The 13,342-nt window shown below is 39.7% G+C and overlaps 1 protein-coding gene across 1 annotated transcript; it reads left to right on the forward strand.

Annotated features, from left to right (window-relative positions):
* Positions 1–12,171: 12,171 nt before the first annotated feature.
* On the forward strand, positions 12,172–12,645 carry LOC121404632. Its single transcript, XM_041594435.1, has one exon. It carries the CDS (start codon positions 12,172–12,174, stop codon positions 12,643–12,645), a length of 474 nt encoding a protein of 157 aa, XP_041450369.1.
* Positions 12,646–13,342: the final 697 nt, after the last annotated feature.

The raw sequence follows: 13,342 nt of genomic DNA on the forward strand, positions 1-13,342 counted from the left end.
CTGAACGTTAAGGTCCTCAAACCCGAACGATTCGGCAGCCGACGAGACCACCTTATATAATTGCATCATGCTTCGGGCTATGCACAAACGGCTTCATATTCTGCTCGCTTGCCTCAGCGGCAGAGAAGCATTCGTGTGCCCCATTTGCGACACGCATTTAAAGCTTCAGAGTGGAAGTCAGCTCCAAAAAAAGGCCAAGTCTTTAAAAGAAGGCGCCTGAATGACGATGCTGTTCCGGAAAGGGACCCAGAGCCTGAACCAAATATTTTAAAATTAGGCTACGCCGGGTCGAGCACGCAAACAGAGTAAGCTAACCGTGTAAAAATAAATGAGTATATGAAACCAAAAATACTTGTAATGTAGAGAAAAATTGATAAGTCGTAACATAATTATGGAGAACGAAAGCCTGCGAAAACAACTTTGCCTTATGGAGAAGGAGATGCTATCTTTACGCCAGCAACTTGGAGAGAATGAGGAATTAAACAAATCTTTAGGAAAAATTTTCACCGAGACGCAAATAAGTATTTTGAAGAGTGGAGGGAAGAGAGCTGTATTTAATGCAACAGACATTTCTGCTGCCATCTGCCTTCATACCGCGGGACCTCGTGCCTACAATCATCTATATAGAAAAGGATTTCCTTTGCCGAGTCGGGCAACATTATATAGATGGTTGGCAGATGTGAAAATTAATGCCGGTACGCTAGACGTAGTGATAGACCTCATGGAAAATGAGGAAATGTCCGAAGTGGATAAGCTCTGCGTTTTGTCCTTCGATGAAATGAAGGTTGCTGCTGCTTTCGAGTATGACAGCTCAGCGGATGTTGTGTATGAGCCGAGCAACTATGTTCAACTGGCCATAGCTCGTGGCTTGAAAAAATCTTGGAAGCAGCCAGTATACTTTGATTTCAATGCTCGAATGGACGCGAATACTTTGCTATCAATTATAAATAAGTTTTACAAAAGAGGTTATCCTGTTGTTGCCATTGTTTCTGATTTGGGCGCTGGAAATCAAAGATTATGGAGGGAGCTTGGCATATCGGAGAGTAAGTTTCTTATACAAAATTATACAAAAGAGATATTTCAAACATTGCTTTTTTAGCAAAGACCTGGTTTAGCCATCCAGCGGATGAAGAATTGAAAATATTTGTTTTTTCGGATCCTCCCCATCTGGTAAAGTTGATCCGTAACCACTATGTCCACTCCGGATTAGTCATCAACGGAAATAGATTGACTAAGACGACAGTCCAGCAGACAATCAGCCACTGTGCTAAATCAGATGTGTCAATATTGTACAAGATTACCGATAATCACATCAATATTGGTTCGCTGGCTAAACAGAAGGTTAAATTGGCAACACAACTGTTCTCCAATACAACCGCTAGCGCCATTAGACGATGCTATGCGTTGGGTTATGAAGTAGAGAACGCATGCGAAACCGCTGATCTTTTCAAAATATTCAATGATTGGTTTGACGTTTTCAATTCGAAATTATCAACAGCAAATTCCATTGAAGCGACGCAGCCTTATGGCCAACAAATCGAAGTTCAACGAAGCATTTTGGCTAAAATGTCTGAGATTATGCGCACGGAGATAGTTGGCAAAGCTCATAAGCTTCCGTTCCAAAAAGGTATTTTAGTTAACAATGCATCCCTTCCTGGTTTGCATGGATATTTATCGGAGAAGTACGAGATTCGTTATATTTTAACAAGTCGTCTTAACCAAGACATTGTGGAGAATTTTTTTGGCGCCATGCGGTCTAAAGGACAGTTTGACCATCCGACTCCACTTCAATTTAAGTATAGGCTAAGAAAATATATAACAGAGATGACAAAATTGAAACGCTCTATTAATTAATAATTGAATTTAAAAATACTAATCGTCAAATGTTTAGCTCTATGTTTCAGCCAGAAAAGTTTTGATCGTGATTGTTTGTAGATTTGTTCTGTGTTCTGTATTTTGTGTTTTGTTTTGTGATTTACCATGTTTTATTTTTTATTATTATCATTTTTTAATAATTTTTTTTTATTCAGCCAAGAATACTGAATTATTGTCAAACAATCAAAATGTTGATGAAGACAATTCTGACACTTGGTTGAACCTAGACATAGCTACTCAAGCAGACCAAAGTCAACACAACAAGGAGAACGAATATGAAGATTTTGTGGTAGACATTGATAACAACATATGTAATGGTTAACCCACTGTGTAGGCAAGATGACACTCTTAACTATTGGACGGCACGCTAATTCATTTTTTTCCGGCTGCTGGCTCGTCGGCTACGAGTGTGGTGTTCTTTTGTCCAAAGCTAAGGCCTACCCTATTATTAATTTAAAATTGTAAAGCGTGCACAATAACTAAGCCATTAATAACCGGACGGAAAGCACAACACCAAAAACGAAAGACAATAACTACACTTGGTAAAACGGACAACATTCCTCTGATGTATTTGAGGAACACTTCCCCCACCCTACCTTGGTCTTGTATGTGCCATTTCACCGAATCTTTACAAGACCCCTTTATGTTTGAGGGGCCTACAGGGGGCATTCCGCTGGAGATCAATCTATCTTGTATTACTCACACATTATAATAATTTATTTAATACTAAAACTCTAACATTTCATTCTGTACCCTTTCAAATAATCCCGTAATGTTTTCCCCCAGGTTACTAAATATAAATTAATTACTAATAAATACAAATATTCAGACTTAAATAACTAGAGAAAAATATATTAAAGGTAAAGAACGTAAAGGTAGAAAATAAAACAGAAACCCAAATGGGCATGAGCCATTGGCATCAGAAAGAGAGGGGACGGTATGCGGAGGTAAAAGAAACAGAATAAAAAATGCTTATGTGCATATGTATATATTTGAATACCCTTTAATTTTCGGGTGTGTGCATGCGAAAGAGATGTCATGCCCTTTGGTGGCTCTCTTTTGAGCCTAGGCCAACAAATGCATAAATTGTGGACGCCAATCAAATTAAACACTACAAAAATTACTTACAATAGACCTCCATCGATGAAGCGCTTCCGATTTAGTCACTGCAAATAAATCACTAAACAAACAAAAAAAAACAAAGAAACACACACAGTTCGCATGACACATACAAAAAAATTTACCGGTGCTATCGGTTTGGGGTTGTTTAAGTAACTTCTCTATCTCTTCTTTACACCGTCATGATTTGCTCCTCTCTTCTGATCACCGGTACTTTGGATTACCGGTCTGAGGGCTCGGCCTCAGCAGCGAAGGCAGAGAGAAGCAGAGAATATGAGGATAGAAAGAATAGGTGAATAAAACGGGACGAGAACGAAACTGGCTTAAGAAAGAAAAAATCCGGAAGGTGTGTGAGATGACTACAGCCCTACACAATGTTCAGGCAATTTTCCCCGAGTTAAATTAAAATTGATGCTATTTGACATTTGCTAGACTGTAACCACGTCTCCCTCTCCCCGTCCCACACGAAAGCGATGCCGCGGTTCGCGTTGAAGCGGCTGCCGTCTGCCGGGTACTATTTTGTCCCTTCTTCTGCTGATCGCAATTCGGTCCCAAGCGAGGGCCAAAGCTCCGGCGAATTCGCTGCTCCAGCTGGGTCGATGTGGCTGACGAGCCTCCTCCAAGCACAAGCCTACATACATACATATGTATAATTTTTTTTCTGTAGCTTGCCTAGCTGCTGCTTGTTCTCGCCCTGCTTACCCGAACGGCTGCTCCGTAGAAAGTTGACCAGTTGTCCGATGGTGCGGTATATGGCATCCAAGTAATATAAGGGTATTATATGCACGTATATTTCACTGGCACTTGAGAATGATTTTCAACTTGGACTAATTTTTTTTTTTTTTCCCCACTATAATACGCTATCTATGGAGATCTCGATGGGAAATGACATAATGGCGTCCTGATGCCCTCTATTTATTACCTTCTCTTTCTTCGAAATTCGCCTTCGAACCCGCTCTCATTCTCTCAGCTCCCGTTGACCTGTCTAAGCAGTCTCCGTGCATTCTCTTCTCTTGCTTGCCACCCTCCATCAGCTAACAAAGAGAAATATCAGCAGCGTTCGACAGGCAGTGCCTAATTTTCGGCGGAACAGCTACAAACCTCACCGTACACATAGCACCAGAAACTGAGCTAGACGAGCTAACGGAGGATGCCATTGAGTACCTAGCAGGCTATGTTATCAAAAAACTGCGAATTTCCAATGAGTTGGCCGAAAATTCGACATTTACCTACGTAGATGAGGTCTCGCATGGTGGACTCATAAAACCTTCTGCACAGTTCAAAAATGAACTGAAAGAGCTGGAAATAATATTTTTAAACATTATAAAAGAACATTTTAACATAACAAAAAACGTTAAGGAAAAATTGATAATGGCTTCCGAAAATGTTAATATTAATTTAGATATAAGAAAGTTTTATTTTAAGATAAGAATTTATTTTAGAATTAAGAGTCTCAATAAAAAAATATCTATTCAAAAACAAAAACAGCGCTTAATTTCAAATTCAAAACTATTTAAAATCAAATTATAAAAAACACATCAACTCCTTTTATTATAACCGGCAACTTTAAATTATGAATCACCAGAGGGTTAATCCACAAGCTCTATTGTTGTTTCACTCACACTTACTGCGCTGAGCCACTAACCATACAGTATATAGATGTGCCAGTTCATACAACGAAAGGGGCGCAGCTGAGCTTGCAGCGAACGTTCCCAGATCTTCGGCTCTGGGAATGGCCGCGTTCGGCTCATGACGTCACACGAGCCGACTGGCAGCAAGCATGCATGTGTTGTGTACGTGTACATTCCAAAATATATGATTGTGTGCATAGAATAATTTTTAGCTGCCGAAACCGACTTTGTTCGAGATTTCAGTTTACGTAAACGTGTGTGTGCCATGTATTCACACATACTGTGCTTGTGTGTGGGCTCTACAATTGTTTGCCGCTTGAATTGGTTTTTCGTTTTGTTTTGAGGGCTGATGTGATGTAGCGACCTATTCAGGGCCGGATCAACCCTCAACCGGGCCCTGGGCAACCATCAATCTGGGGCCCTCCTTTATTTTGTATTTTTCTCAGTGCACTATGGGCATATTTTGGCATTTTTACATTTTTTTATTAAATTGACCTATTTTCTGAATTAGAATACTTTAAGAATACTAAAACATATTTTTAATATTTTTTGGACTTCGTTGGTATTTTGTTATTTGTCAAAATTGAAAGACAATTTTGGCCACTCAAAAAATCAAAATTGGCGCAAAAGCTTGTGATTTTTGGTGTGAATTTTCTTATGAAATTGTAAACAAAACAAAAAAGTTTAAACATGGAATTTAATCGTCAAAGTATGTAAAATAAACTATTAGCACTAACATGTAATATATTGTCCAATTGTTTAATGTGTTGTTGGTATGTTTTTATGTCCCTACTAACAAATGTATTTGTGTTTCTGTGGAGTGTAACTTGTGCATGGAGGACACTTGAGGTAATTCTAATGCTGAATGTTACTAATTAAACTGTTAACAATCAAATAGTGGATAACATTTTTGCCCGTTTTTGCCCGATTTACGGCAATACTCAATGTTTCAGATGCATTTACGTTTTGCCATTCAACGTTGCTTGATGTTTGGAGCGACAACAACCGCCAACAAGATGCTGTGAAGCAGTTTGTTTTGCAAATATTGATGAAACTAAATTAAGTGATGTTCAGCAAAACTTAATAAAAGATAAACTTATGCAGTTTTTCGGATTTATAAACACTTATTTGCCAAAATGCAACAGAATGCTCGACCGCTTTAAAGAAAAGCATGCGAAATGGCTTGCATCCTCGTTCAAAATTGAATTTCATAAGGATGATACTCCACGCGAAAAGCCTGGTCGCAAACGTTTGACCTATTCTGAGGGAGGACCAAGGTTAAAGCGAAAATTAGCATCTGAACTGGTCAATGAAACCGAAAATTCAATGCCACTGTTGTTGCATGCTGCTTCTGTATGGGCCCGCAACCATCGAAAAGGAATTTTTTGTTCATTTTTTTAAAGTCAAAAGTTCGTAAAAAATACCGCACAAAAATCATCATGTTTGCATTTCAATGCTTTATATTTCCCAGACGGTAAGCTGTAATCACAAAGTTATTGGGCTTAACTTCTAGCTGTTTTAATTATCTTTTCAAAATAGCAAAGTTCTTTACAACCAGACGTAAGATACTAGAGCTATGTAAAAAAACAAGCGCTACCTCTGAAAAAAGCTTATAAAAAAAATACCAGTTTCCAAAAATTTCAAAAAAAAGTTCTGCCATAGAAAAAAAAAATATATCATCAAACCATTTCTAAGCCCCAAATCTTTAAGAAAAAGTTCGTTTTGTTCCTTGAGGAAAAATCGTGTTGACTAGTGTTATTAGCATGTTAATGCATAGACATAGTGTTTATTTATAAAAAGCATATGTATGTACATGTAGGGCATATTAAAAAACAGTGCTCAGTTAAATAAAAAGGAGTGAAATATTTTTGAGGCTCCGCAGTACATTTTGTGCCTTTGCGCCTTTTTTGGGCGGCGGCCGGGTTTTTTTTTTGCTAAATACATATTTGTACATACATATGTAAATAGAATACAAATTTTTCCCCTTATATATTGTTGTTGTTGCATGTTACTTTTATATATTTTCATATATATTATTATATTCATTTATTATAAGAACTATTATGACGAAGGTAAGCAAGAGGCATTTAAAAAGATTAATTAAAAAGGAAAAAGAGAGGGTATTAGACAAATTTAGACATCATGTTAGACAGAGTGCTCAAGTAGATGTGAAAAATTTGGAAAGGGTGAATTTTGATAAGGAAACACAGGCGATTAATGATGATGATAATGATAATGATAAAGTTGTAATAAATGATATAAATGCAAATCTGAAGGAGTGGTATAGTGCATAACGTTTCGAGAAAATGTGCAATCAATTTGATTAAAATTTTGCGACTGGCGAATTTAAATGTAGGGGCATTTTACAAGTCCGTCTGCCCGCCAAAAATTGGTATTGCCAATTTAGGTAGTGGTCAATACCTGCATATTGGTTTGAAAAAACAATTTGAAAAAGTTGCGAAGACTTTGAAGCTACCTAATAAATTGAGCTTTGATATAAACATAGATGGACTACCGCTATTTAAAAGTTCCAAAACTCAATTGTGGCCAATCTTAGTTCGATTAAATAATGTTGTGAGCATGCCCGTATTTCCAGTAGGTGTTTTTGTAGGTAAAACCAAGCCATCCGATTGCGAAAAGTTTTTAAGCAAATTTTCAACTGAGTATTTGGATATTTTAGAGAACGGGATGCAAATAGAAGAGCAAAATATCAAAGCAGAAATTAGGGCTGTTGTCTGCGACGCTCCTGCGAGAGCTTTTATTAGCGGTACTCCCGGCCATACTTCGAAACATGGTTGTGCTAAGTGTACACAGGTAGGAAAAAAAGTTAATATGGTATTGACCTATAGCAGTTCATCGGGGATTCTAATTACAGATGAAGATTTTAATAGTAGAAGGTATCCAAATCATCATCAATTAATTTATTTAAAGGAAAAGTCAGCATTAGAGAAGTTAAAAATAGATATGATTAGTCAAATTCCATTAGATTGCATGCACCTTATTGATTTGGGTGTTATGCGGAAATTTCTCCTTAGCCTAATAAGCAACAAAGTCAGTTATAAAGTTTCAAACGAAGATAAAAAAAATATTTCCGAGAAGTTAGTTGCAATAGGTCCCTTCATTCCCAAAGAGTTTGCTCGAAAGCCTAGACCATTAGACGAGATATATCATTGGAAAGCAACAGAGTTTAGGCAGTTTCTTTTATATACAGGTATTGTAGCTCTTCATGGCGAAATTCACGATAATTTATATTATATGTTTCTGTTGCTTCACTGCGCATATCGTATTTTGTGCTTTCCAATGTTTCGAGAAAGTAATCTTTCTAGTGCGCAATCCATGCTAGACCTTTTTGTTTCCAATTTTCCCAACTTATTTGGTGAAAATAGCGTTTCCTACAATGTGCACAGTCTTTTACACATAAAGGAAACGATACAGCAAGTAGGTGACCCAACTTTGGGGTCATCCTACTCATTTGCAAACTATTTACAAGAATGAAAAGGATGGTTAGAAAACCTAACAAGATTTTGGAGCAGATTAATAGAAAAATATGTGAGGAAAAATTTTCAGTGCCAAATAGTAGGATAGTAGGAGGTAGATGTTATCTGAAAGGGTGTGTTTTAAGTTTAAGGCAGCCAAACAATTGCTGGTTTATTAAAGGTTATATTCCTTTAATAATAACATCGTTTTCTGATGAGGGCTTTTTCATGGGTCGAAAGTTTTCTAATAAATTCAATTTGTACGAGGAGCCTCTAGATTCCACAAGTTTGGGTATATATATTGTAGATATTGAAGACTATGAGGTAGAGGAAAGGTTTCCCTTAAATTTTTTAGAATGTAAGGGGCTTTGTATTCCATATAGAAATAGGTTAGTGGTTATGCCGATGCTACATTTATATTAGTTATAGGTACCTTTTAATATTATTCTTATAATTACTTATATTATATTTATACATAATACATTTATTTTCTTTTTAATATTCTAATGTTTATTTTCACTTTAAGAAATGTCTAAAAATTTTAAAAAGATGAAGTTTTCCTGCCAAGGTAAGTTAACATTACAGGTACTACTAATATAAGTACTTTAATAAAGATCTAAATTTACAGAAAAGGAAAACGAGTGCACAAAATGCATAAAATTGGAGGAGCGTCTTGAGTCGATGGACGAAAAAATAACTCGCCAATTTGAGGTTGTGCTCGGGAAGTTGCGGAGCTGAAAGTGATGGTGGGCCAGCTCACAGCCAATCAACTAAACAAAACAAACATCTTGGCAATGCTGCCCCATCTCAACGAAAAAATTGGGAAGGGGAATCGAGATGAATACGTACGTATTGTTGATAGTACAAATGTCTAATTTATCTAATATTACTAACAAAATATTTTTAACAGATTAATGCCTTGCATCAGCGCCTGCATCCTGGCTCAGTTGGACAAAATCTGAAAAATATTTTTATGAAGGGGTTGGCTTTGAGTGCAATGTGGATGGGGTGCTAGGCAAGAGGTGCCTCAAGTCTCTTGAACATTTTTACTCTGCGATCATTGGTAAGTAATAAGCAAAATCCAATTTTAAATAACAATATTTAAAATATTTCTTTAACTATATTTTCAGCATCAATTGAAATGGGAGAGCCTGGACCAGGGGTCACACACCTGCGCCATGCTTTACACCTTCAAAAGAAGCGGGTGATTTGCAAAAATAATAAAAATAAAGCTACTAATAATTGTCAATAGTTATTAAGATTTAGATTTAAGCCAGGAAGGAATTTGTTGTTTTTTTTTCGCCACTGAAGGTGTTTTTTGTTTCTTTGTTTCTTTAATTTAAATTTAAGTTTAATGCCACTGAATGTTCTGTTTTTTTTTTTTTGAAGTTGTCTTATTATAAATATAAAATGAAAAGAAAATAAAAAAGGTGTTTTATTGAGCCCAGACCATTCGCTGCCCAGCCAGCCTAGCCGTGGTCTAGGTAACGTGGACCAGTCAATGGTCTGGTATATTCAGCCTAGCCCGGTGTCTAGGCAACGTGGGCCAGTCCATGGTCTGGTACCGCGGGGCCGGGCCGCCGGGCCCCCCGCCCCCCCCCCCCCCGCCGGGCGCGGGCCGGCCGGCCGTGCGTGGGCCCGTGAGGGGGGCCCTCGGCAACTGCCAATCCGGCCTTGGACCTATTCCCGTCGTCTGACTTCATATTTCGTTTGCGTATTCTGTCGCTCGACTCGACGCGGGTGAGGAATTGACGAAGCCGAAAGCAGAGGCAAAGGCTAGCCTAAAAAAAATGGAAGAAATACCCCGCGCGCCCGTTGCAACATCAGCTTTTCAAAACAAAACGAAAAAATATTTTATGAACGCTTTGAATAAATGTACACATCTAGTAGAACACTTTCCAGAGCTTTAGCGAATCTAATTTTCAAGATAATTTTAGTTTAGGAGATATGAGCAGAGATAACAACCTTTATTTTTATATATTGTATTTATTTCCCATCCCCACCCACTCTGCCCATTCCTCATTTATGTTGCGGCAGATCAGCTCAGGTCGCTACATCAGCCCTCACAACAAAACGAAACGAGAAGGAACGTGCGAGTCGCTTCTGGGGACGCGACTCTACTTGTACCCGTACTCAGTCAGTATATACATTTTTAAGCATATAATTTATTAAAATTTTGGAATAAAAAAAAAAAATTTTACATTTTGCATTTTTTTTGCTACATATGTTATCTACATCTACATCTACAATGTATATTCTACATCTAACATGTAGATTATAGATGTTCCATATAGATTCTACATCTCCTCCGCTAGGGGTTGCTCGCGCACTGAACGCGGCAGAGTGTGTGGGCGAGAAGGAAAATGAGTTGCGTTGTTGTTGGCAGGAGGGGGCAGGGGAAGCAACAGAAAATTAATTCTGGCTATAATTATGATCCGATCTAATTCAGATTCGGCAGTCTGGTAGATATGGGCATTCTCTACGATACTGCGTTTTTAGTTTTATCGTATCTTTAAAAATGTGCCCAAAGTTCGGGGGGCCGGAGGGGGCGGGGCGAAATTTTGAAATACACTTGTAGCAGTGGGATATCACATGAGTCTGGAAACCAAATTTGGTTGCCCTAGCTCTTATAGTCTCTGAGATCTAGGCGCTCATCGGGACGGACAGACAGACAGACAGACGGATAGACAGACATGGCTATATCGACTCGGCTATTGATGCTGATCATGAATATATATACTTTATGGGGTCGGAAACGTTTCCTTCTCTGCGTTACACACATCCACTTTTACCACAAATCTAATATACCCTTTAACTCTTTTTTGAGTACGGGTATAAGAAAATACATGAAGTTGCCAGATACTTCCAAAAAGATCAAATATTCGAAATGAACAGGTTTTTGGATCTATTTTCAATCAAAGCAAAAAAGGAAAACATAAAGAACACAATGGAGACAATCAGGGAATATTTCCTAAATAGCGAAAACTTTCGGCACCGTCCTGCTGATGTAGAATCCGCACTGGAATTCGTACAATCATAAATTAATAACGGCCACACACAGCGGTCTATAGTGGAAAGCGTAGAGGTGTTGCGGACGTTCTCACCGTTCTTCGTCACTTACGACGAACTGCACGTGAAACAGTTTGAAACAGGTGTAAGTATGATGTTATTTAAGCATGGCTGTTGCAATTTGCTCAATATATGTTATCCAAAATAGCATGGCATTCCATCCAGAGTAAAAATGCTGGTAATTGCGGCTCATACTGCTGAGCTGGACAGTCAAAGCAATATCATGTCTGGAAAAGTATATCAAAATATTTATATTTAACAGGCAGTCACAGAAGACACGACCATGGGCAAGGACAAAATAAAGAAACATGTGCAACGTGTGCTGGACCGCATAGCAGGGATGAAGGAGAACGGGATAAGCTTTTCGAATAGAGTCTTGGGCGTTATAAGCGACGGCAATGCTGCAAATGGGAAAGCGGAATTTCATACTTACCACTACGCGCATTTGCCGGTGCTGCGGGACTACATCCATTTGAAAAATAGTTTGGCAGAGCGGTACCTTTACAAATACCGAGTATTGCGAAGGGTGTACATGAGGAGCATTTTTAAGAAGGATACTTGGCAATCGATGTTGGACCAGGCAGATACAGCTGCAGCGCTGTCTCCTCACCGGGAGTACAAGGAGAGGCAGCTTGCCAACTTAAGATTAACGCTTCAAAAGTTTTTCGGACTGTGCCCGTCTGACCAAATCAGCTTACACAACGTTAACACTGATGAGTTGGAGATATTCCAGACATGCCTGCAGGGCGAGATCAGTTTGTTAGCAGCCGGGCACGTACCGGAGCTTAAAAACGGAGAGGCAGCTCCAATATTTCTGGCACAATTTGCAGGAGTGTACATGAAGCTGGAAGACGTTAGGTAGTATTAGTTAGTAGTTAGATAGTTAGGTAGTTTTAATGCAAATAAATAAACTCAAAAATGTATATACATAATATTGTTTATTGGTTTTGTAATGGTTATTCCTCGGCCTCGGCGAGGGCCACCTGCACAGCCCAACGCTCATGGGACACCACTGGCTCATCATCGTCAGGAGGGGCATGGATGATTCGAGCGGCATGGACCACTGGAGCGGCATTGATGACTGGAGCGGCACGGACCATGGAAGCAGCATGGGCGATTCGAGCGGCATGGATGACTGGGGCGGCATGGACGACTGGAACGGCATGGACTATACGAGCGGCAAGGGCGATGGAAGCGGCATGCGCGATACGATCGGCATGCGCGATACGAGCGGCACGGACGATACGAGCGGCATGGACGACTGGAGCATCATCGGCATGCGCGATAGGAGCGGCATCGGCCACTGGAGCTTAATCGGCAGGGACGCGTCCACCATGTCCACGCCCACCATGTCCACGCCCACCATGTCCACGTCCACCATGTCCACGCCCACCATGTCCACGTCCACCATGTCCACGCCCACCATGTCCACGTCCACGTCCACCATGTCCATGTCCACGTCCACGTCCATTTGAATTCCCAAAGTTGGCTGCGTTTAACATGTTCGAAATGTTTAACCGGCTCAGCCGGTTCGATTCGGCTTGCGCCGTGTTCGCTCGAAGGACGGCCTCCAGGGCCCGATTAAAGGCACGCCGATCTCTCGACGCCCTTCCCGGTCCCTGGTAGACACGACAGTCGTGTCCCCGTCTTCCTCGCTGTTGGTTGTCCATATTCTGTAATAAAAGAAAACAGAATGAAAAGTTTGTATTACAAATGCATATGTATGTGTGCATATGCACGCGTCTCGGTGCCATAACGGTAAAATGTTGACATACATATGTGAACGCAAAACATCTTGCAAGCACATATGTACATAGCAAAGTATATGTCGTATGTGTATGTACATACATGCAAAGCAAGGCGCTGAAATGTATATACATACACATACACACATTATTTTGACCGTTACGTTATGCCGTATGTGTATGTATATCAGGGGTCGGCACACAGACTCACACATTTTTTTGGTGCGTTTGTGTGCGAAAACAACAGACACGAAGTCAAATACGTTACTTATTTCTCTGCCGCTGCGAAAGCCGAAGAATTTTGCAAAGGGCACACGAATGCTTCTCTGCCGCTGAGGCAAGCGGGCAGAATATGAAGCCGTTTGTGCATAGGCCGAAGCATGTTTCTCTGCCGCGACGTCAGCAGAGCAGAATTTTCTCTGCTGGT

Source organism: Drosophila obscura, unplaced genomic scaffold, assembly GCF_018151105.1.
Source record: "Drosophila obscura isolate BZ-5 IFL unplaced genomic scaffold, ASM1815110v1 contig_27, whole genome shotgun sequence".
In the NCBI taxonomy this organism is placed as follows: Eukaryota; Metazoa; Arthropoda; class Insecta; order Diptera; family Drosophilidae; genus Drosophila; species Drosophila obscura.